This window comes from Lissotriton vulgaris, chromosome 7 (assembly GCF_964263255.1).
Source record: "Lissotriton vulgaris chromosome 7, aLisVul1.2, whole genome shotgun sequence".
NCBI classification, from domain to species: Eukaryota; Metazoa; Chordata; class Amphibia; order Caudata; family Salamandridae; genus Lissotriton; species Lissotriton vulgaris.
In genome coordinates, this window is record NC_141695.1 from 1300137942 (window position 1) to 1300162359 (window position 24418).

The following is a 24418-nucleotide window of genomic DNA, read 5'->3' on the forward strand; positions in this document are numbered from 1 at the left end:
GCTCCTCTTCTTTTAATTGGTCACATAATTGTACTGTTCAAAGTGACCTAAAAATGCCAAGTACACAAATTCCCAGTTGATCCAAGGATGTTTGAATCTACTTTAATATCCATGAAATAGCTATGTGCTCACCCCCTTCGGAAAGCATCACCTCAATAAGTGGTGAGGCAATGGATAACTTTCAGAACTGAAAAAAGAGCAAGTGAGAACAGCTGTGCATGGGATCATAATGACCGAGTACCTCAGAGTGAATGCCGCACCTAAAGGATTATGGGTGACAAACGCACCACGTATCTTCTTAAAAGATCTAGCATTTCGGAAAGACTGGTCAGCAATTTCTTGGAAGTGCACAAGGGATTATCTTGTGTTGATAATAAAAACAGCAACCAAGATCACAGATGATGAGCTAACTATCAAAATCCAGATCATCGAGACCAAGCTTAACAACATGGTACACGTAACCGTGTATAAACAACGACTGGAAGAGATCAACAAAGAGATGAGTCAATCTCAGGAGTTTCTGACCCAGCAGAAATTACAAAAACTAGGTAAAGAACTGAAAAAGTTCTCTTTAGAACGCATACATCCTTACAGCCACAAAGACTATAAGCCTAACGATAGTGCGTCCAATAACAGTACCAATAGTGAATCTTCAACAGATGGCTCTGACTGGAGTGGTGATGATTTCTCCAATAATCATCGAGGGAGGTTTCGTAACAAAAGAGGGAATCGTCGTGGCCGCAACTACTGGCGTACACCGCAGTTTGCAATGAACCCACCAATGATGCCATTCCCCCCGTTCAATCCTCACTTCCAAGGTTGGGTAGACCCATACTATCAAGGTCCTCCACACCAAATGCAACAACAGGCGAGGGGCAATTACCAACAGGGGCAGCCTTTTTTAGGGAGAGGCCAGAACAGTTGAGGCCCAAAACAGAAAGGAATAACTTGGCAGGACCAAACACGCCAGGTCCAGACCAGGAGCGTAACTCGGGGGAAAGCAGGAACCAACACAACTCCCTCATCATAAACCTTACAGATAAGGTACTGACAAAAGACCAAGAGGAAGTACTTAATAAAGGTCTGGGGTACGTCCCAACACCCAATTTGGACACCTTCAAGATGAAATGCGAAATTGCTGAATTTTGCAGAAAGCTGAAACTCAAAGCCTTCTTCAGTAACCAACCTATACAACCCTCAGATGGAGATACTACCTTAAGGAAGAAATCCACTTTCTGTCCTTTAAACACACAAGTACCCATAGAAATTGTGACGTTTGAACAGGCCGTCATGAAGGAAATAGACGGACTTAAAGAGAACACAAAGAAACCATTTCAAAACCTTTCTCGAGCAGAACAACAGGCATTGAGAGAACTAAAAGACGATGATAATCTCGTCATAAAACAAGCAGACAAAGGGGGTGGAGTAGTACTCCTCTCAAAAGAAGGGTACGATCAACAATGCAAAGAACTACTTTCGGACCAGAAGTTCTACAAGAAAATAGATGTAGATCCAACACCCAGAATACAGAAAACAATATCATTAATGGTGGCAGAAGCAGAGACGAATAATTGGATCTCAACAAAAGAAGCACAATTCCTAGAGACTAATAACCCTAGAACACCCTATTCCTACTCGCTCCCTAAAATACATAAACCACGTACACCACCACCTGGAAGGCCCATCGTTTCAGGAATAGGTTCGGTCCTTGAACCACTATCACAGTTTGCCGATTACTATCTCAAACCCATAGTTCAAAGGACCCCTACCTACCTGAAGGACACAAGGGACCTCCTGAATCTACTCCAAGACTTTTCATACTCGGAAGACAACATGATACTTGTAGGAATGGATGTAGAAAGTCTCTACACGAGCCTACCTCAAGAAAAAACATTGGAAACACTCGAGACCATAGTCTTTAACATTGACTGGGAACATAAGACCCCCAGACATTTTGTTCTCGAATGCTGTAGGCTTGCCTTGACTGAGAATTATTTTAAATATGAAGACACCCTGTTTCAACAATGTCATGGAACTTCCATGGGAAGTACGTTTGCGCCGAGTGTGGCGGGGCTCTACGTGAGCCAATTTGAAGAAACACATGTAAATAATCCAGTCAACCCTTTTCAACAACACATTTTGTTTTGGCGTCGATATATCGATGATGTTATACTCATCTGGCAAGGAGACATGTCCAGTCTGATCAACTTCCATACATGGATCAATACCCGGGACCAATGGTTAAAATTTACCTACACAGCAAATAAAAAACAACTCGATTTTCTGGACATTACCATCTACTCTGAAGGTTCGACCTTGCAAACTAAAACATACTCAAAACCGACTTCTAAAAACAGCTTACTCTCCTACCAGAGTTTTCATCCGAAACCCCTGAGGGAAAACCTTCCATTCAGCCAATTTTTGAGACTACGACGAAATTGTAGCAAGCTAAAGGAGTACCAAGAACAAGCCAATGAGTTAAGCGAGAAATTGGTAGAAAGATATTACCCTAAGAGAATTGTTGATAAATGCAAAAAAAGAGCCCGTAATCAACAAAGAGAAAATCTCATGGTGTCTATACCTAATGAACCAGAAGTTGATATCACCACCTGCGTGACCACATATAGCCCAGCAAGTAACAGACTAAAAAAGATAATCAATAAGAACTGGAGGATTTTAACTTCAGCCGACATTCATTGGCCCAAACCCCGTTTTGCCAACAAAAGAACCCACAATCTCAAAGATATTCTGGTCCATACCAGACCCCGGCTCAGTAAACAACTAACCATAGTGAAATCACCACTGGACATGAGCCCAGTAATTGGCCATTACCCTTGTGGAACCTGTTCTGTATGTCCCCTTACAAAAGTGACCAAAGACATACAACTACTCCCTGATTTCAATTGGAGAATTTTACATCACACTAACTGCAACACAAGTCATGCCATATATATGATTACTTGCCCTTGTAAAAAAAACTATATAGGCATGACCTGCAGGAAAGTAAAGCAACGACTGTGTGAGCATCGCAGCAATGTGAAATGTAAAAAGGCGACCACAAAGATGTCAAGTCACTACCTAGAAGCCGGCCACACTGTGAAAGATCTGCAGTGGGTTATTCTAGAGACACTACACAATAAAGACCACAATGCAGAGAGAATTCTCTTTGAAAAAGAGCAACGGTGGGTGAATAGACTCCACACTGATGTTAACGGTCTGAACGATAATATCCCATGGGGCTCAATTTATAATGGATAATGCCAATTTTTATTAAGGTTTTCCAATTTCTATTTAACCTTTAGCAGAACCCCTTTTTTTAAATCATCCTTGAGGCTATAAATGGTTACCTCGCATTATTAAATCTCCAACAATCATTCTAAAGATTTAATGACAACTCCACTGGAAAGAAACAACTATGGTCTTTCCTCTACCTCCATTGCACCACCACCTACAAAATCACTAACCCGGAATTGCCTCTGGTAACCCGGGACAGAGGTGGCAGAGTCAGCACACGCAGTGTATGGAGAGCCAGAGGTACCACGAGGAGCACAACGCGGTGAAACTGTAAAGTATAACAGATCTAGAACATAAAGTTCTGATAGTATGTTTACTGTTTTAGTGTGCCTCCCTGACCCACCCTGAAACCGATGAGGCTCATTGTAGTCAAGAACGGAGGTATGTTGATAAACCATGTACAGATATGGAAGTCTATTCCCGAGGGCGAACTTCAGAAGTCGGCTTGCAGCGCAATATAAAAACGCTGTTAATTGAAACAGAATGCCTGTTGGAAAATAAACGCGTGGGAAACAAGTATGCAAATAAACGCGTGGGAAATAAGTATGCGAATGAATGCGGTTTAAGTAATTACACTAATGCGTCTGAACTAAGACACTTTTCGACCACGTGTCACTCCATAGAAAACATCTATAAGATTGCCGAGTCTGTTATCTGAACTCTAGAAGGCGGCTTACAGCACAATAGTAAAACGCTGTTGAAGTTAACAGAATGCCTGCTGAGAAACGAACGCGTGTGGAAAAAGAATGCAAATGAACGCCACACAATTAATCATACAAAAGATACTAGACACTCTTCAACCTCGTGTCACCCCATAGTAAACGTCTAAATACTTACCATCTTTATGATCAATGATACCATTGGCAGGCAGTCGAAGGAGACATAATGCCTGCTGCAAAAGGAATGCGTGAATGAAAATTACACCTTTAAAATAATTGTCTGAATGCATGTGAAGTATGACACTCTGAAACAACTGAATCTAAATGTCTACCAATCATGAAAATCAGTGAAATACCATTGGCAGGCAGTCGAAGGAGACATAATGCCTGCTACAAAAGGAATACGTGAATGAAAATTACACCTTTAAAATAATTGTCTGAATGCATGTGAAGTATGACACTCTGAAACAACTGAATCTAAATGTCTACCAATCATGAAAATCAGTGAAATATTAGAACCATATTGCCAATTATGAGTGAGTTGACCCTATTCTTAGAGTGGGGAAGTCAGTGCTAAGTATTGCCATTTTTTAGTTGCTGCGCATACTATGCGTTTTATATGTTCCTGGTCCATCCAACCAGTGTGAAAGTCTTATATGTTTTCCCTTACCCTTACCCTTGTCCTCTATGTTGTTTTCCTGCAGGTACTTTTTGACCTCTTATGGAGCAACATAAAGCTATGCTCCATTGAATTCTCTGATCACCACTAGAGACGTGAGAGGTCTCTAGTTCACTCCACGGTCCTGAAGAAAGCCCACTTGACCTAGTAGGCATAAAGAAGGGCTGAAACATGTCGACCTTGTATTTCACTTAGTGTGTACGAGTCATAATAACTCGTGTTCACCTCCTTAATTTTTTAGCCATTGCCTCCATATACAGAACGAATAAATAATTTTTCTGATTAAGAGAGACAATTTTAGCCATCACTTTTTCACAATCACTAATCACTACTGTTTTTAACAATGGGTAATGCCTCCTGGATGGAGGTTGCATGACAAAAAACAACCCAATGATTATGCACTCACGTGCGAGGGACGGCGGACAAAAAGATATACCGCTTTATACCACACCTTTACCAGCACGTGCATGAGGGTTAATATTGGGACGATTCGGAACAGTCACAGCATACCCAGAGTTATGCAGGACAAGTGATCCTTCCCCCCTCCCCTGATAAGTATAGTTAACCAAAGGAAATTGGTAGGATCACAAATTCCTTCTTCCCTCCACATTGATACAGAGGCAATGGATAACACATATGATGACCTTTTGTGAGCGGACAAAATTGTCCAAGAAGAACAAAAGCTCTTGTTGGTACGAGAGGGCCAACTGCTCTTACAACAATCAAACATAAGCCCTATGAACAATTTAGAATCATCTTTTTTGGATGTTCAAATAGCAAAACCACTGTATCCTTTGTCACCTGTAGTTAAGATTACTACCAACAAACCAAAGGAGGTCCACAAACTAATTCCGAAGTCTTTTGATGGTGAGGATCACACAATCATAAAGGGTCCAGTAAATTTGACCTCTCGGGTTGAAGCACCCATCATCATGCCCTCTTTAGTAGGGTTTTATCTATTACCATGGTTTGAGCAGGCAAGTCCCATGCTAGAGGGGAGGCAGGGACCAGTTGAGAGTAATTCAAAAGTAAAGAATACTTTCTCCTCGAACCTACAAGTGGTTTCCACCCGAGAAGAAATACCACATCCTCCTTTGAATGTTGAAGCAAAGCATTGGAAAAAATTGCCTCTTGGGCTGCAGACGATCTGCCAGTCATTTCTGAAGCCGTCGACAAGAGCATTAACCAAGTCAGTCCTGCTCCATTGTAGTAGAACAAGTAAGCAACTCCACTGTATACTCTAAGTTCCAGCCTGATTGGAGCATAATGCCTGTTGAAATACCATTGAACACAACTGAAGGATTAGTTAGTCCAGTTCCAGCTACAGAGCACTTGCAATCTCATGAAAAGGTTATACAAACAAGAACCTCACTCAAGCTATGCCTGAATATGCAGCATGACAATGAAGCCCAGTCTGTCCACATTTAATACCCAGAATATGATTCAAGAGGCAGGCTTGTTATTCAAACAGAGGTAATTTGCTACTACTGCTCTCAAAGCTGCCAAGTCTAGAGAGAATCTCCACAGTGGACATAGATTCAGTGGCCTTCACTGCAGGTCAAAACTAAAAGTGAACTCATGGACAAGGATTGTCTTTAGGAGCAGTGAAATTAAGGAAACAAATATGTCATATAAAGGCACCTTGGAAGAGTTAAAGAAATGGGTTAAAGAAAATCCGAGAAATATCTGACAATGGAAGTTCAGGCAGAGAAAAGATCTGGTCCTAAAAACGCCAGAGGAGCAGAGCTCAAAAGTAATCCCTTTCAAGGGATATCAGTATCAAAAACCATCATTAATAAAACCTTGCAAGTTTGCTTAGATGTGGGGAACAGCAACTTTCAAAGGGATCCTCCAAACTGATAGGAACTAGTGCACTGAAAAGAAGGTCCTTGGGATCCCACCGATTACTGACTTCCAAGCTAGATCCAGATCTCACAGTATGCTCTTGAATCATCAGAGGACTTAATAATGTGTTCATTAAACCTGATGTAATGCTGTCCTTATATCAGAATGAAACAGTTTGCCTACAGAAGACCTGACACATAACGGGTAATGGCTGGCAAGACTTTTATGAAATATTCTCACCAGCACAGCTATCATTAAAAGGCGGTCACCCCTCGGATGAAGTGGCTATACATGTAAGCAAACTCTTGGAGGCCAATATAACCCCTCTCCACATAGGTACAGGTGATCTTGTTCTAGCTAAACCAGATTTTAAACCTCCTACAACATATCTCAAGTTAACACGATCATAGCTAATGCATATGTCAATCGACTATTGGCAAAGAAGAAAACACAATATAAAAACATAGTCGCCATAGTGAGCGATCAGTGGGTGAGACTAGCAGAAGCTGGGTGGATTTTGGCAGGCGATTTCAACTCAAGCCTACTGGATGGGGTTAGTATACCAAATTTGGAAACAAATAGATGATGACGAATGGGGAATCCTGCCAATAAAGTAGACTAATGACAAACCCGACAAGGCTGGCATTGCAGTTGCAACTTTCAAGAACGATCTAGGCCTTCGCTGTATCAATGGAAGTATTTCCCCAGACCAACCGGCCTCATTCACCCGAATTTGCGGATGCCAGAAGTCAACCCTGGACTATATTTGGTTTTCAGAGCAGCACTTCTCAAAAATCAAATCTTTCTCTGTGCATCATACGGGGGTTAGAAATCACACGGTCCTAACAAGTCAGTTTGCAAATGGAGGTTACTCCAAAGAACCTTCAAGTTTAATCGGTTCTCAGGAGGAAGTCATTCCAGTTAAGAAAATCAGGTTTAAAGTACAGCACCAGGACAAGAGGTATGAACAACTAATAAGGTGTCTTCGGAAGATGAAAACTGAGTTTAAAGATTCCTGGCATACAGCCATTAGGTCAATTTAAGACAATTTTCAGTTGTCAAGAGCCTGCATAGGCATAATAAAGTTTCTCCGCAATTGCCCCCAAATGGCTGATGAAGCCCAACACCTGATAGAAAAGTTGAACACCACAGTAAGATAACTAGCTTGAGATTTAACCAATAAACATGCAAGATCTTCCCTCCTTTAAATTAGGAGGCAGTATAGGAGAAAACTTTGAGAGCTGAAACAAAAGTGGCAGGAGAAACAATGGCTAAAACTGTTTAAGACATCAAGATCACCACATTTGGCTCCTTGTCCATCGACTATTTAGTCCAAACCAACCTCCACCGCATAGCAGCATCTCAGTTGCATCATAGTCTAGATACATTGCTTCCCTGTATACGGCGAATGAGGCAGTAGCTGAAGAGGAGCATAGAGCCAATAAAACAGAGGGCAGTCATACCACCAAGCACAATGCAGTAATTCTAAAGTACAATACAATTCTAACAAAAATCAAGTCAATGCATGCTGCAGGAGCTCCGGGTCCAAATGGCCTTCCAGCTATTTTTTTTAAGACCGCTTGTTGTGACTGTGTGGACGTTCTGTTCCCATTAGGTAAGAACTGTCTACTTTTTGACACAATTCCAGAAGGTTGGACATGTTCCCTTCTGATACCCATCCATAAGAAGGGCCTTAGAGAGCAACCAGAAAACCATAGGCTTACCACTTTGCTAGACGTCGATGGTAAAGCATTTGTGAAAGTACTTCTTTAAGAGTTGGAACATTGGGCAATGGTCATTGAGCTCATTCTGTGTACCCAGATGGGCTTCTAAAAAGGATGCAGGACCGATGATAATCTGATGGCAATGACATCCCTGTCGGAAGCAGCAATGAAAAAAAACGTGCACCCCCCTCCCGTTCACAGCATTAATAGACTTATCCACCCTGTTTTTGCTACAGTGCATTTTTGTGAGGGTCATGCCCCCAATTCCTGTAATGGCTGAAAAAACATGTTGTCCATGTTCTGGTCGGCAAATCAAGGGGGAAGGGGATCCTTAGGGAGCTTTCCACATATTTTTTTTTATTCATGTTCAGGACACACAGACCATCTCCCTGAGTCCTGTAATGGCTGCCACAATATATTGTTCATTCTGTGGCCAGTCAATCAGAAGTGGCTAATCCAATATAAATTGGTCAATCGGAGCATTCCTGTATACCAATGGTCTGGAAATAGCTAACTTTTAACTCCTTCATTCCCAACCCGAGCAGCACTTTAACTGATAATTTAAGGAAAATGGCAGACTATATTTACACACATCACAGACGCATGCTTTCTGAGTACATTTCTAACTTTTTGCCAAATTTGGTTTAATTCAGTTTGGCTATTTTTTCTGCATTGAATATCAAAGTTTCCTATCGGAATTAATACGAGAAATTAGACTTTTTACCCCCCACATTGTTTTTCTTGCCCCCCCGCTTGACTGACCAGCGTGAAACCTTTCCTGAAGGTGAAGAGGCGGATCAACATTTAGTTCTTGAAAGTAATGAGCCTGTGATAGAGGAGCACATAGGAATTGTGCTTTTTGTGGTTTAAAGCCTACTGACCAGGGACTAGCCCTTAGAATGCTTTTTGCTTCACCCCGTGCAACCTCTTTTAACATGGTACGGTTCTAAAATTATATGTTATCTCTGGCTTAACGATGGCTTTTGAAATATTTCTGAGAGGTTTGTACAATAAACTACCACATCTTAAATCAGATGTCAGGTATATCAATATGATCAAAGTAATGAGGCTAATTCTATGATTTCATAGATTCTGAAGTGAATAATATCTAATTCCCCCCTTAGGATCATATTTCAGTAATAAATGCATATGAGCACTTTTTTAATGTTCTGCCTTACCCAGCTTCACATAATAAAGAGCAAGATCACAGTAAGGAGGTGGTGAGACTTTCCTGGAGCCTGCCTTGCACGTGTGAACACTGGTCCAAGCTACTTTTTGTCCACTGGAGATTATCTGTATTCTGTGACTCTATTAACCAAAAGAAGAGCTCCTGTCCTCTAGGACTTTACTTCCAATGTATTACTACATGCCATCTTTAAAATCCCATACTTAGACACATTAATCATAATTTTAAGATTAAGTAAAAGGGTAGCTTGAAAAATATCTACTTCACTAGCTGAAGGTAATGCTAATAGATCTGGGACTTGTACAGCAGAGTCACCTTTCCTGTCACAACAGCCTGCAATAAAGGATGTGTCTGCCTTGTGAGAGTGCATGTTCCTAGAAACTGAAATGTTCTTATACAGAAGAAGCTTGCTGTCCACTGGAAGGAGTTCCAGTTAGCCGTAGAAATGCTAATAGAACAATGGGACAAGTTGTATTCTTTGTGGGGCTCGCATACATGTTGCCCGTAGTGGATTAGGCTTGCTCGAAAGAGTTCTGAAGTTATACAAGCAACTATTTCTTTTACTATTGTCTTTATCTTGCTGAATAGATGAACTGTCTTGTCCAAATTTGAGAATCTGTAACTTCTTAGTTCAATGTGAGCTTTAAGAAGTACGTCCCTACCACATAGAGTCTTAATCAGATATAGTTCCCTGATAGTGTACATTGGACCTTCAAAAGCTTCCAAATCCTCTCAAAGGTGCAGCCGTTGTAAGTGCATTGCATGGCCTTGCTTCATAACTTGGCTGCAAAAATGTCATTTTGCATTCACCATATGGAATAGGAGTTTGAAATGTGTTACTGCCAGAAATCCTTATCAAAATTATTCTTCTTTGTCTCAAATTCATTATGGCATTCATCCTTTTTACAGAGATTGGTGTGGGCAATTAAGTACTTCATTTCTTTTAATGTGTGATACAGTTCTGCTTTACTTCACATACCTTACACATATCTTCCAGCTCAGGCCCGGCCAATGAAGGTAAGCCACCGTGCACAGAGAACACAGGTGTACCTTTGTGGCTTCCTCTGCTCGCAATGAGGCAGCTCAGTTAAATCAAGAATTTGATCTCTCTGCCCACAGCCTGCCAGTTGGATTCCCTAAACTGTGTAAAGATGAAGAGACACTCACAGGGCTTTCGATGGTGGTGATTTTAATCGCATCTGGCACATTCTAACTCACTTCCTCTTGTAGTCGAATATAGAGGTTGATTTGAGCAGATGAACGTTTTTGGGACATAGCGAATGTAACATTGGAAGTTCAACCTGTCACCTTAGATACACTAAGAAGCCAGTTATATAGATGTTTGTGAAAAAGCTTAGCTCTCTTTTATAATTCTGATAGTAACTGGTGCTAAACACCATCAGTTTTGGCAGATATAGGGCCTATGTGCCAGTGAGATAAGGTGAATTGCACAGGATCACACAATGTAGAAAAATGTAATCATTGAAAACTAAAAAGTAAAGCAGAATGATAGTTGACAATTTAGCGATCATTTCCTGTGGTTTACTTGGTGAAGACACTGTATCCACTCCTTTGGAACAAAGCATTGTGCTAATTGCCTCATATATGTCTTCTGTTCTGTTGGTTTTAGGCATGTGGTCCAACACTGAAAAGAGAATGTGGAACGAACACATACATTAATGGCTTATGTTTCCTGCTTGACCAGAATTTACAGAGGATGAAACAACTTCCAGAGACACTTATAGGTAAAAGAAAGAAGATGCCTCTCTATTGTAAGGGTTTTTAGTAAAAGGGATGATAGGCGCACTGCTGTGTAATGTAACTGTATATGTGTCACAAAGGTCAAAAGGTGCTGCTAGGAGAGGGGATGAGCCCTATAACCCCTCAATGACGTGTGGATACAGGACCTCAAACTTACTGAATTATATCCAAAACCTAGGCACACTTTAAAGTAAATCCACAGTATGTATATTTGCTACAAAGTTTCACAAGTCCTCAAAACAAAAAATCAATAAACATGTAGGCAAGTTGTTGCTTCGTCTTTAATTCGGGTGTTGTTAAGCCATAACAGAAACCAGCAGACACGTGTTTTGTCGCATGTGGAAATAGTTCTGTGCCTTCTTCAGGGCTGAATGGTGAACAAGAGGTCTTTGTAATCGCGTTGCTGGTAATAATTCCAACCCGGCTGGGCTATTCTCGTGTATGGATAGTAGTACAACCTCAATTAAAGCGTCCAGCTGCCGGTGTGGATGCCACTTTGGCTAGTCAAAACAGAGTCCAGCAGTAATGGACTATTCGAAATATTCACGCTACCGGTGAACGGTACGCTCCGGCTAATCGAGACAAGCCCTGATGTCAAGGACTGGAAGCAATAGTTTGAAGCTCGGCAATGTTACAAATTAGAGTCACAAAGGGGGCTCCGTGAGGCCATAAAGTGTGAGGCGGCCGCAGAAATTAGAAGTTGCAGCTGCAATCAATCTGTGCTGCGCAGCCGGTAGACAATACGTTCCGGCTTTTCCAGAATAGTCCTGCAATTTGGGACTCAAGGAGTAAGTCAAACCAGGGTGTAGGTATGCGTCAAAGAAGGGGGCGCGGTGAAGCCAGTCTGTGCGCGATGTTCGCAGGAGTCAAACAACAGATCTGAAGCGTGTGTGCTAAGAAAGTTTCACGGCCGATCACTGTGTTCCGGATTTGGTGTCTTTATCCGGAACACATTGCGCACAGACTGGCCTCACAGCGCCCCCTTCTTTGCCGCATACCTATACCCTGGTTTGACCTAATCCTTGAGTCCCAAATTTCAGGACTCAGGACATCAGGACTTGTCTTGATTAGCCTGGAACGTACACACAAAACGGTTCTAATCGTCTTTCGGCATATTACAAGGGCCATTAAAGAAGCTCTTCGGGTACAAAAGACTAAATCCTCTAGAATGACTAAATGATGGTTTGATACTAAGTGCATGCTGGCATATGCAAACTTGAAAAAACTGACCCATAAAATACCCAGAAACCCGATAGCACTAAGAGAAGCAAGGAGGGATTATAAAAATGCGACTAAAGTAGATAAGGAGGAACTAAGAGAAGAGCTCTGGCAAACCCTGCAAGAGACCACAATGTCCAAGGATGGTGTAGGCCTTTGGAGGGCAGTGAGGGCGCCCTTCCTGGAGTCGGGGATGCTCCTTCCATTGAAATTGTAATAACAGAAGTGCAATGGGTGAAGCATTTCTCAAAAATATTCAAAAATGATGACTGCACCAATGCTGCGGAAACCCACTTGAAGGATGATGATGAAATGACAATGCTATGTCCAACAAAATCAACTGACCTCCAGGTTACTCTGGATGAAGTAATGAGGGTGATTTTGGCCAGCAAGGGATCCCCGTCGATTTATTTAAAAATAATATAGCATTATGGGGCCCGCTACTTACACAAGTAATCACAGCTAGCTGCTCCACCAAGCTTATAGAGACGTGGACGGAATCTATGTTAGTTCCCATTTTTAAAAAAGGCAATAGACAAGATCCCACCTGTTAACGCCCAATATCCTTGTTAGACTCCTTGGCAAAAATAGTTGGACGTATCGTATTAGAGAGACTACAAGAGTGGGCCAAGGAGAACAAGATACTCTCAAACCTGAAAATTCGGATTTCGCAAGGAACTGGGAACCACCGTACAAAGTTTAAATCTGAGCATTTTAATTGGTAAATATACTATTTTTAAAAAGGCTGTTTTTAGCATTTGTTGACCTCACCGCAGCCTTTTACTGTGTAAGGCATGACAGGCTTTGGAGAGTGACCCAGGATTTAGAAGTAGCTCATACCATCAAACACTTTTTAAAACAACTTTATGAGAATGCCAAGGCCAGGGTACGTCACGGTCCTAATGGAGAATGTACAGCCCCATTTCAAATTAAGAGAGGGTTAGACAAGGATGCGTGTTGGCTCCCTTACTTTTTAATCTCGATATAAATGGGCTAGGTCAAGCTTTGACGAATGCCTGCCAAGATTTCACTACGGTCAGAGGACGGACCATACTGGCATTATTGTATGTGGATGACGTTGTCCTGATGTGGCGCACACAAGTGGGTCTACAAAGACTTTTGGATTGTTTTGCAGATTTTATGCTTGATTTAGGATTAACCCCTTCAGAGCTCATGACAGAACGGTTCCGTCATGAGCGTCGGTTGGCCTGTGCTCATGACGGAACCGTTCCGCCATGAGTCCGTTGGCTCAATAGAACCTTCAGCACAGCGCAAGAATTCGCGCCGCGCTGAAGGGGTTAAGAGTGAATACAACAAAAACCATTGTTATGGGGTGCGGCTCAGGCAGCAATAAATGTAGAGATATGTATATTGCTGAACATAAAATAGATTTTATTAACAGTTTTAGTTATCTGGGAATTCTATTTGACCACAAATCTACATGGGTTCAAGCGGTGCAAGCAAGAAAACTTGTTTTATGAAAACCACTGCAGCTCTAGTTAACTTCTCAAAAAAATTAGGTAGGAGACCCCCGCAAGTGTTATTACAAATTTATAGGGCTAAGTGTGTCTTGATGGCCATGTATGGTGCCGGAGTTTGGGGACATTGTAATGTTCAATTTTTAAAAACTGTTGAAAATCAATTTTTAAGATATATTTTGGCACTCCAAGGCTGCGCATCGTCACACGTTTGCCATTTGGAATTGGGGGTCGCATTCATTACAGATTTAATAAAAAATGGAACCAATCATGCTCTGGTATAGGATATAGTTATGTCCAGAAACTAATCTAAATCAGGATATTTTACCTGATGTTTTAAGTATGGCTGGTGTTTTAAGAATGAAATGGTTAAAAGTATGTACAGGATTTCCTGTATGACTTAGGTTATCCAGAGTTTTACAACGAACAAAGCACAATGAGTACCATTTCAAGAAAAGATCTGAAAGCCAAAGGTATGTCCCTACTTGAATCACTCACACTAGAAGAGGACATTTCCAAGCCTACAGTACTGCATCATCAACAGATATTAACAACCTATAGTATCCAACCATACCTTATTTTAGTTTGTGTGATCTAATACAGACTATTGCTGACAAGTTTTAGATTGGATATTTTGCACAGAATAATCAGTCTCCCAAACATGAATGACTGGGCCAGGGTGATGCAATTATGTCCCTGTGATGATAGTTCAGAGCAAACGACTCTCCATGCAGTTTTCTTCTGTAAATTTTATAATACACAAAGGAAAAAATGATTATTACCTCTTTTAAAGAAGCTTGATTTTAAAAGATGTCGACCCTCCAATTGGAAAGAAGCTTCGAATGTTTCCTATCGTCTTGGTGGAATGCAGTCTGTTTCCACCATCGATTAGACACCAACTATGTATCCCCTATCTCCCTGGCAATTAAAGGAGATCTCATTTGGCTTCCTTTGGTAACTTATCTCTCCTCCTCGGCTTCAGTACATTCCTCCCTGGATCCTGACGCAGTTGAGGTCCGCAAGCCTCCATGACTCTCCCTTTTGCCTTTTCTTCAAATTTTATTTCCAATGTTTTCACACAGTACATTTGCTTTTTATTTATTTTTATTTTGTTCATGTCATTTCATGCTCGTTTCTACTTGCCTTTTATGAGATTTTAATGCATTGCTTATTATCTTTATGTATTTTACACTGGCTAATGTTCTCCCTTAAGTTGTATTTTATTGTCATATCTATTTTCCTGTTTCTTCCTCCCCCCCCCTTCCCACCCCTTTTTTCTCCAATAAAATCAAACTTTAAAAAAAAGATGTCGACCCACGTTTTTAGCACTGTAATTTTTAGAAAACAAGTTTATGATAGGGATTTTATCAATGTTTTTGAAAAGTATTGTAAAATGCAGAAAATCGATAATTGTATGATGGCCAAATGGTTTAATAAGCCTGCTTTTATAATGGGGGTAATAGCAATTGATCTAAATGTTTTTTAAAAGAGCTTATGAAAAGTGAGATGATGATTATGTAACTTGCATGGTTTGTTTTTATGTGCTTTTATGAGTTTCTTAAATAGAAATCGAATAAAACCTGCTACTACTACTACATAAATATACATGTTATTCATAATATTTCAGCACACTTAATATATGTTTTAATCTTTATCTATTTCTTTATCTTAGTTATTATTTATATGTTTGTTTGATTCTTTAACATAACTTCCATTTTTTTTTAAATATTATTTTTAATTGTATTATAAATGTACTGGATTCATGATTTATTGTTTATTTGTAAAATTTTATTAACTATACAGAGTTTAAAAAGTTCTTTATTCTAAGGGCCTGACTTAGATTTTGGCAACAGTGATGGATATCCTGTCCACCGAATTATAAATCTCATAATATCCTAAGGGATTTATATTTTTGCAGACAGGATATCCGTCACCATTATCATAGAGAAACCCGTCCGAAAATGTTTAATTAGGCCATACGTTTTGTTTTAAATTGCAATATATTGCTTACAATTATATATATGGATATGTATATATATATATATATATATTACCTACTGGCGGTCGCCAGTAGGTATATATAGTTAGGATTTTTTCTCTATGGGATTTTTGAAAATTCTATGTCTAATAACTTTGGCGTTTGTGGACGGAATTGGCTGAAATTTTCAGGAAAATGGAACATTTTGTTTCTGAGCAGCCCCTGACAATTTGGGGGGGTTTCATCAAGGGGGGGCCGAGAAAAAAGGGGGGTCCCAAAACACGTTTTTCCCATGTTAATTTCCATAGGGCGGTTGGCCTCACTTTTAGCTTGAACGGCTGAATGGATTTGCACGAAACTTGGCAAAATTGTAGGGACTGTTAGCCCGATGTGCCTTTGCTAGGTCTCAATATATGTGCTCCAGTGGATTTTGAGTAATTTAGGTTCAAAAAAAGATATATATCTGGGCGGAGCCTAACCACACATCTGATCTGATTGGCTGTCAGCACTTCATCCAAGAAGTGTTGGCAGCCATCTTGGGACCAATATACATGATAGCACCTCATTAAAAAGCATTGTAGTTAATAGAGGGTTTTAGGACTTTAGTTACATTATAAATCATTTGTTGATGGTACCATACTCGTTTTAGGAATTGTGGTGGGTTCTAAGGTGATTTTACCATGTGAAAAAACCGTCTGCTGTGATATCATGAATATTGTTTGAAAGAAAACTAATATCTCATGATTTTCCCACAGTGGTTTGGAAGGGGATCTATAAGCTAAACTGAAAGCATATTTTCTGTAAATTCACATTATCTTTCTCAGTCATGTGAAAATGAAGTCTGACATTCTCAGTAAAACATGTACATCCAACAAGGACAGAGACTGTCAGTTGATTCCTTTGTGTTCTACTGCAGCCTCCTAGAGTGTTCTAAAGAACAACTAGAGCGCTAACAGTCCTACTTATTACAAAGGTATGGCACACCTGAAGCCATCTTGATTGGAATAAAGTGGTAACTCTTAAAACATTTAATTTAAAAAGAAACATGAGGGGGTATATTTTGCCATAGAAAGTATGATTAGTGCTGCAGAATGAAAAATTAGGGCACATTTTGAGTGACTTCTCAAATCCTTTTCTATTTCATTAAAACATTCTGACATGCAGTCTCCCAAAATGGCCACCAGAGACAAAAGAGCCCAAATGTAGCCCAAATATCACCCAGATGTGGGCCAAGTATAGCCCAATGACAGAATGTCCCAGAGTGTTCTAAAGAACAACTAGAGCGCTAACAGTCCTACTTATTACAAAGGTATGGCACACCTGAAGGCATCTTGATTGGAATAAAGTGGTAACTCTTAAAACATTTAATTTAAAAAGAAACAACATGAGGGGGTATATTTTGCCATAGAAAGTATGATTAGTGCTGCAGAATGAAAAATTAGGGCACATTTTGAGTGACTTCTCAAATCCTTTTCTATTTCATTAAAACATTCTGACATGCAGTCTCCCAAAATGGCCACCAGAGACAAAAGAGCCCAAATGTAGCCCAAATATCACCCAGATGTAGCCCAAGTATAGCCCAATGACAGAATGTCCCAGAGTGTTCTAAAGAACAACTAGAGCGCTAACAGTCCTACTTATTACAAAGGTATAGCACACCTGGAGCCATCGTGATGGGAATAAAGTGGTAACTCTTAAAACATTTAATTTAAAAAGGAACAAAATGAGGGGGTATATTTTGCCATATGAATTATGATTAGTGCTGCAGAAAGAAAAATTAGGGCACATTTTGAGTGACTTCTCAAACCCTCTTCAATTTCATTAAAAAATTCTGACATACAGTCTCCCAAGATGGCCACCAGAGACAAAAGAGCCTAAATGTAGCCCAAATATCACCCAGATGTACCCCAAGTATAGCCCAATGACAGAATGTCCCAGAGTGTTCTAAAGAACAACTAGAGCGCTAACAGTCTTACTTATGACAAAAGTATGGCACACCAGAAGCCATCTTGATTGGAATGAAGTGGTAAGTCTGAAAACACTCAATTTAAAAAGGAACAACATGAGGGGGTTAATTTTGCCATAGAAAGTATGATTAGTGCTTCAGAAAGAAAAATTAGGGATCATTTTGAGTGACTTCTCAAATCCTCTTCTATTTCATTAAAAAAATTCTGACATGCAGACTGAAACATGCACTTTGAATACCAGCAGCAGACGTCCCTGGTGAGCAGTAGCTTTACTACAGTGATCTAATGTGCAACTAGAGTGCTAACATTCAGAATTTATGGCAAATGTGTGACACATCTGAATGCCTTCTTGATGGAACCTAAGTAAACAAGCATTGAAAATGCAATAGATCTCGCCCTCGTTTAAGTTAAAGCCATTCTGTTTGTAATGAGGTGGCTTTTTAGCTTTGCTTTTATTAGTGTTTTTTCAACTTTCATGTAAATAACATGCATCTGTATGCATATAAGTATATGTATGCATGCATTTATGTTTGTATTTATATAGATATACAGATGATATATGTTTATATATGTATGTATATATATATATTCACTGAAAAATCCATAGGTTATAGACCATATATAGTTAGGAATTAGCATTTACAAAACCTTGAAAATTCACTGAAAAAACCATAGGTTATAGACCATATATAGTTAGGAATTAGCATTTACAAAACCTTGAAAATTCACTGAAAAAACCATAGGTTATAGACCATATATAGTTAGGAATTCGCATTTACAAAACCTTATTTTACTCACACAAAACCATTGAAATTCCATATATAGTTAGTTGCACTAACTATATATCGCGCACCCGCAATCCACTGCTGATGATGTCACATATTACATCATTCATGACATGGTCAGTGACATCACTGATGACATCACTGATGACATCTCAAATGACATCACTGATGACATCACTGATGACAACATCCAGTGACTGTATGTTTCTGTAAAGTTAAAATATGTCTTACATTTTGAAGAATGAGTGGATGTATAAGTGTCTAGATGAAGGATTTAGTAGGTGCATGACTGACTGTATGAGTGAGTGATTAAATGTGTCTCACTGAGTGCATGGGTTAGTGACTAAACTGTCTTAATTTGTGCATCATTATGTCTGTTGTTCTGTAAACTGTTGCATGTGTTGATAAGTAGCTATATGAGTAACTATATGGGTTATTGATTGGTTGCCCAAGTATTTGTATGGGAGACTGAGTGTGTGTGTGGGTGGCTGGGAGGTGTATGACTCTGTGCATAGATGTGTGAGCAGTTGATTCACTAGATGTATGGTTTCAAAAGTGCATGTGGAAACCGCTGTATGGGCGGTTGACTGTGTGCAGGAGTGTATTGGTGAGTGAATGGATATCTCAGTGCTACATGTCAAAGTAAGTACATATGTAAAACACAGTACATGTGAGAGTTGACATATATAAATAACTGTGCATAAGAGCCAGTGAATGTGTGAGTGGCTGTATGGATCATTGTGAACTTGTATCAGGGATTGTATAAGAGAGTAAATATGTGTTTGTATATGTTTGAATAAGTAAAGTTTGTATAACTGTATAGTTGAGGAAATGGGGGTGTGATTGATTCTTTGCATGACTGACTAGGTGTGTGAGTAACTCCATGGATGAGTGACAGTCTGTGAGTGTCTGTTTACACTGATTGTATCTAAGGTTATATTAGAGTCTGAAGAGGTTCATCGTATTATCACATGAATGATATCATCAGTGATGTGATCAGTAATGTCAAATGAGATGTCATCAGTGATGTCACCAGTGATGTCATTTGAGATGTCATCAGTGATGTCATCTGAGATGTCATCAGTGATGTCATCAGTGATGTCACTGACCATGTCATGAATGATGTAATATGTGACATCATCAGCAGTGGATTGCGGGTGCGCGATATATAGTTAGTGCAACTAACTATATATGGAATTTCAATGGTTTTGTGTGAGTAAAATAAGGTTTTGTAAATGCGAATTCCTAACTATATATGGTCTATAACCTATGTTTTTTTCAGTGAATATATATATATATATATATATATATATATATATATATATATATAATATATATATATATATATATATATATATATATATATATATATATATATATAGATACTCGTGATCAAGGGACTGTTTCCCGAAACGCGTCGAGCTGGTCTAACCTTTGCTGAATAAACACCCGTCTTGAAAGCATTTTGTGTCCGTGCCATGCTGTTATTGCTACAAGGTAAAACAGCGTTGGTTGAAATTCTTTAATTACACCACCAACAATCATGTGTTTCGACTACGGAGTCTTGATCACGGTTGGAGTCCTACTTTCATTTCACTATATACAGAAAAGCCCGCTTTGCTAGTAATGAAGAATTGTGGGGTATGTAGTTCTTCTAACAATTAAAAAAAAAACATTTTGTGATATGCAAATCAAGTGTTTCAAAATCCTATATATATAGGTCAATCAATCAATCAGGGGGTTTTAAGCGCACTAATCCTCCGTGAGGGTCTCAAGGAGCTGGGGGGCAGCTCCGGTCAGTCAAAGAGCCAGGTCTTGAGGGTCTTTCTGAAGATGTGCAGGGTGGGGGCGCATCGGATGTCGATCTGGAGCTCGTTCCAGATCTTGACCGAGATTTAGGAGAAGGTTCTTGCTCTGCGGATGCGCAGGTGTTCGGCAAAGGCGAGGAAGGGGGATCAGAGGTTCCTCTTGGGTATGTGGAAGGAGATTTTATGGTTGAGATATTGGGGTCCCATGTTGTGGAGGCATTTGTAGGCGTGGGTGAGTATATTTAAAGTTACTTTCTTCTCAATGGGGAGCCAGTGGAGGTTACACAGGTGTTGGGAGATGTGTTTGTGTCGAGGGATGCCAAGTACAAGTCTGGCTGCGGTGTTCTGTATGGTCTGGAGTTTGCTGAGCAGATACTTCTTGATCCAGGTGTAGAGGGCGTTATCGTAGTGCAATCTGCTGATTATGAGTGCATGGGTGATGGTCTTTCTTGACTGAGGGAGATACATTTGAAGGTCTTGCGGAGGATGCGGAAGGTGTGGAAGCAGGTGGAGGCGACAGCGTTGACCTGTTGGGTCATGGAGGGGGAGGAGTCAAGTGTGATGCCGAGGTTTCGGGCACAGTCCTTGGGGGAAGGGGGATGCCGAGGACAAAGGGCCACCAGGTGTTGTCCCATGGAGAGTGGAAGGGTCCGAGGATGAGGCCTCTGTCTTCTCGGAGTTGAGCTTCAAGCAGCTGCTTCTCATCCAGGATGCTACGTCCTTCATTCCTTCCTGAAAGTTGAGTCTGGTGGTGAGGGGGTCCTTGGTGAGGGAGAGGATGAGCTGGGTGTCATCTGCATAGGATACTATGCTGAGTCTCTGCTGTCTGATGATGGCAGTGAGGAGGGCCATGTAGATGTTGAAGAGCTTGGGGCTGAGTGATGAGTACTCTGCAGTTGATCTCTGTGGGCTCGGAGAGGAAGGGTGGAAGTCTGATTCTTTGGGTTCTGTTGGTGAGGAAGGAGGAGAGCCAGTCGAGGGCGGTTCCCTGTATGCAGGCATTGTGGAGTCTGGTGAGTGTGCATTGGGAGTCGGTGTCGAAGGCTGCAGAGAGGTCGAGAAGGATCAGGGCTGAGGTGTGTCCTTGGTTGAAAGGATGCGGATGTCATCTGTGGCAGCGAGTAGAGCACTCTCAGTGCTGTGGTTACTGCAGAATCCGGATTGGGAGGGGTCAAGGATGGAGTTTTCTTCAATGAATTTCGTTAGCTGGACGTTGACGGTCTTCTCTGTGACTTTTGGCCACCAAGGTTTGGAGGGAGATAGGTCAGTAGTTCTTGAGGTCCGTGGGATCTGCTGAGGGCTTCTTGAGTAGGGGTCTGACTTCAGCACGTTTCCAGTTGTCAGGAAAGATGGCTGTTTCAAAGGGGGTGTTGATGGTGCGTCGTAGGTACGGTGATATGGTGGCGGCTCTGTGGAAGATGTGTGGGGGCAGGGGTCATTGGGGGCTCCTGAGTGGATGCCTTTCATGGTCAATGTGTTGTCTTCGGTAGTGACTGGGGTCAAGGAGTAGATGGTGGGATGGCAGGTGTTGCTGGAGGAGGGAGTGGTTTTGGAGTCAGGTGTCTGGTCATTGAAGCTGATGTAGAGGCCCTTGATTTTCATATGGAAGTAGGAGCCAATCTTGTTACAGAGGTCCTGGGAAAGGGTGATGTCTGTTTTTTTCACTGGGGGGTTTGGTGAATTCCTAGATGATGCTGAAGAGTTCCTTAGAGTTGCTGAAGTTGGTGAGGATCTTGGTCTGGATGAATGTCCTTTTGGTGGATCTGATGCATTGGTGGTATTCTGTCATGGCGTTCTTGTAGGCGGTGCAGTGTTCCAGGGATTTGCCGTTGCTGTAAGGTGTTTCTATATAAGTGAGCTACTCTCCACCTAAACTTGGGAATTACCCAGAGTTCTCTGCTTCTTTACTTGCATAATTTATGTGTTACTCTAAGTGTATCAGTTTTTTATATATATATATATATATATATATATATATATATATATATATATATATATATATATATATATATATGTATGTATGTATATATATATATATATATATATATATATATATAAATAAAGATTCACAACTCTGTCACAGAGAATGGAGATACACTCCCCTCCACAGCATATCTTATTTAAAATATCTCTGCAATCCAGATCCCATTCATGTACTCACGCGCAACACGTTTCAAACTCTTACAGACCTTGCTCATGGCCCATTTATCTACACTTTAAAACTGCAGTGCTTTTCAAGCCCCTCATTTGCATTATATCAATTGAGCTTCACTGAGCATCCTTGTGACTTTCTGTATAGGGCATTCTGGAACCAGAAGTTTGCAGCATACCAAGTAATTGATTCATACAGGAATAGGTAAATATACTGTCCAACAATAAAGCATATACCCAGATTGTCTCTGTAAATAAAATCACTGGAGGTTCCATCAAGGGCTCCAATTCAAATCCCCACAGACAACTTCAATCTGCGGTGGTACTGTCTCCCATCTGACAGACCGAAATATTAAGACCCACACTCTGTCACAGAGAATGGAGATGCACTCCCTTTCACAGGGTCTTTTATTTAAAAAATCTCAGCAATCCAGATTCCATTTGTGTACTTGGGCCCATTGCATTTTGAACTCTTACAGTCCTTGCTCACGAGCCATTTATAGATGCTGTGCATTTCAAGTACCTCATTTGCATGATATTAATTGAGCTCCTGTGAGCGTCCTGGTGACTTTCTGAATGGTGCATTCTCGGACCAGAAAGTTGCAGCATACCATGTAACTCATTCATCCTGAAATAGATAAGTATAGTGTCCAACAATAAAATACATTACCCAGATTGTCTCTGTAAACCTCCAGTGATTTTATTTACAGGAAAAATAATTTAAAAAAAACCTTAGAAAATCACTGACAAAACCAAAGGTTACAGGGACGTTATAGTTAGGCTCCCATTTCACTTGTACAAAACCATTGAAATTCAGCAGTTATAGTTACCTGAGCTAACTATGACTTATGCCCCCCAATGCACTGCTTATGACCTCACATAATACATCACTCATGACATGGTCAGTCACATCACTGATTATATCTCAAGTGACATCACTGATGACAGCCTCCACAGAGTGTCTGAGGAGCTGTATAGTTGACTGACTCAATGTGTGAGTGGCTGTATAAGTAGGTGGATGTGTGCGTGGCTCTATGGATCAGTGAGTAGGTGTGTGAGTGCTTGTATAGGTCTGTGAATGGGTATGTGAGAGGTTGTGTGGGAGTCTGTGTATGAGACATTCTATGGGGGTGTGAGTGGTTTTGTGGATGATGCCAGCTATGATGTAATTTGAGATGTCATGAGTGATGTCACTGACCATGTCATGAGTGATGTAATAAGTAGTGCATTATCGGGGGCGTAAGTTATAGTTAGCTCATGTAACAATACCTGCTGAATTTCAATGGTTTTGTGCGGAAAAAAATGTGAGCTTAACTATAACATCTCAATAACATCTGGTTTTATCTGTGAAGGTGTTTTCTAATTGTATTTCCTAGCTATATTGTCCCTGTAATCTTTGTTTTTTCAGGGAATTTCAGGAAATGTCTAAGGTTTTTTAAATTCTATTTCCTAGCTGTAACCTGTAACTTTTGAAAGTGAGTGTGTGAGTGAGTGCATTAGTGTCTCAGTGGGTGTGTGAGGGAGTGCATGAGTGTCTTAATGGGTGTGTGAGTAGATGTGTAAGTGTCTGCATGGGTTTGTAAGTGGATGCAAAAGTGTCTCACTAGGTGTGTGTTGGTGGTGTAAGTGTCTGAGTGGGTCTGTGAGTGGGTGCATGAGTGTCTTAGTGGGTATCTGAGTTGGTGCCTGAGTGTCTGAGTGAGTAACTAAGTGGGTTTGTGAGTAGGGATAAAACTGTCTCTGTAGGTTTGTGAGTACCTCCATACGTTTGTGTCAGTCTGTGAATGAGTGAGTGCATGAGTGTCTGAGTGGGCCTGTGAGTGGATGCATAAGTGGCTGTAAGGGTCTGTGAGTGGCTGTGTGTGAGGCTGTTAGGGTCTTTGAG

General features: G+C 40.6%; 1 protein-coding gene across 1 annotated transcript in view; it reads left to right on the forward strand.

The window, feature by feature from the left end:
* The window catches only part of LOC147703538 (integrin alpha-M-like), a 509428-nt gene that overhangs the window by 151478 nt on the left and 333532 nt on the right, over window positions 1-24418 (forward strand). The window contains exon 5 of the mRNA XM_086931904.1: window positions 11018-11132. Coding sequence (XP_086788030.1) covers window positions 11018-11132 — 115 coding nt within the window. The remainder of the gene's footprint in view (window positions 1-11017; window positions 11133-24418) is intronic.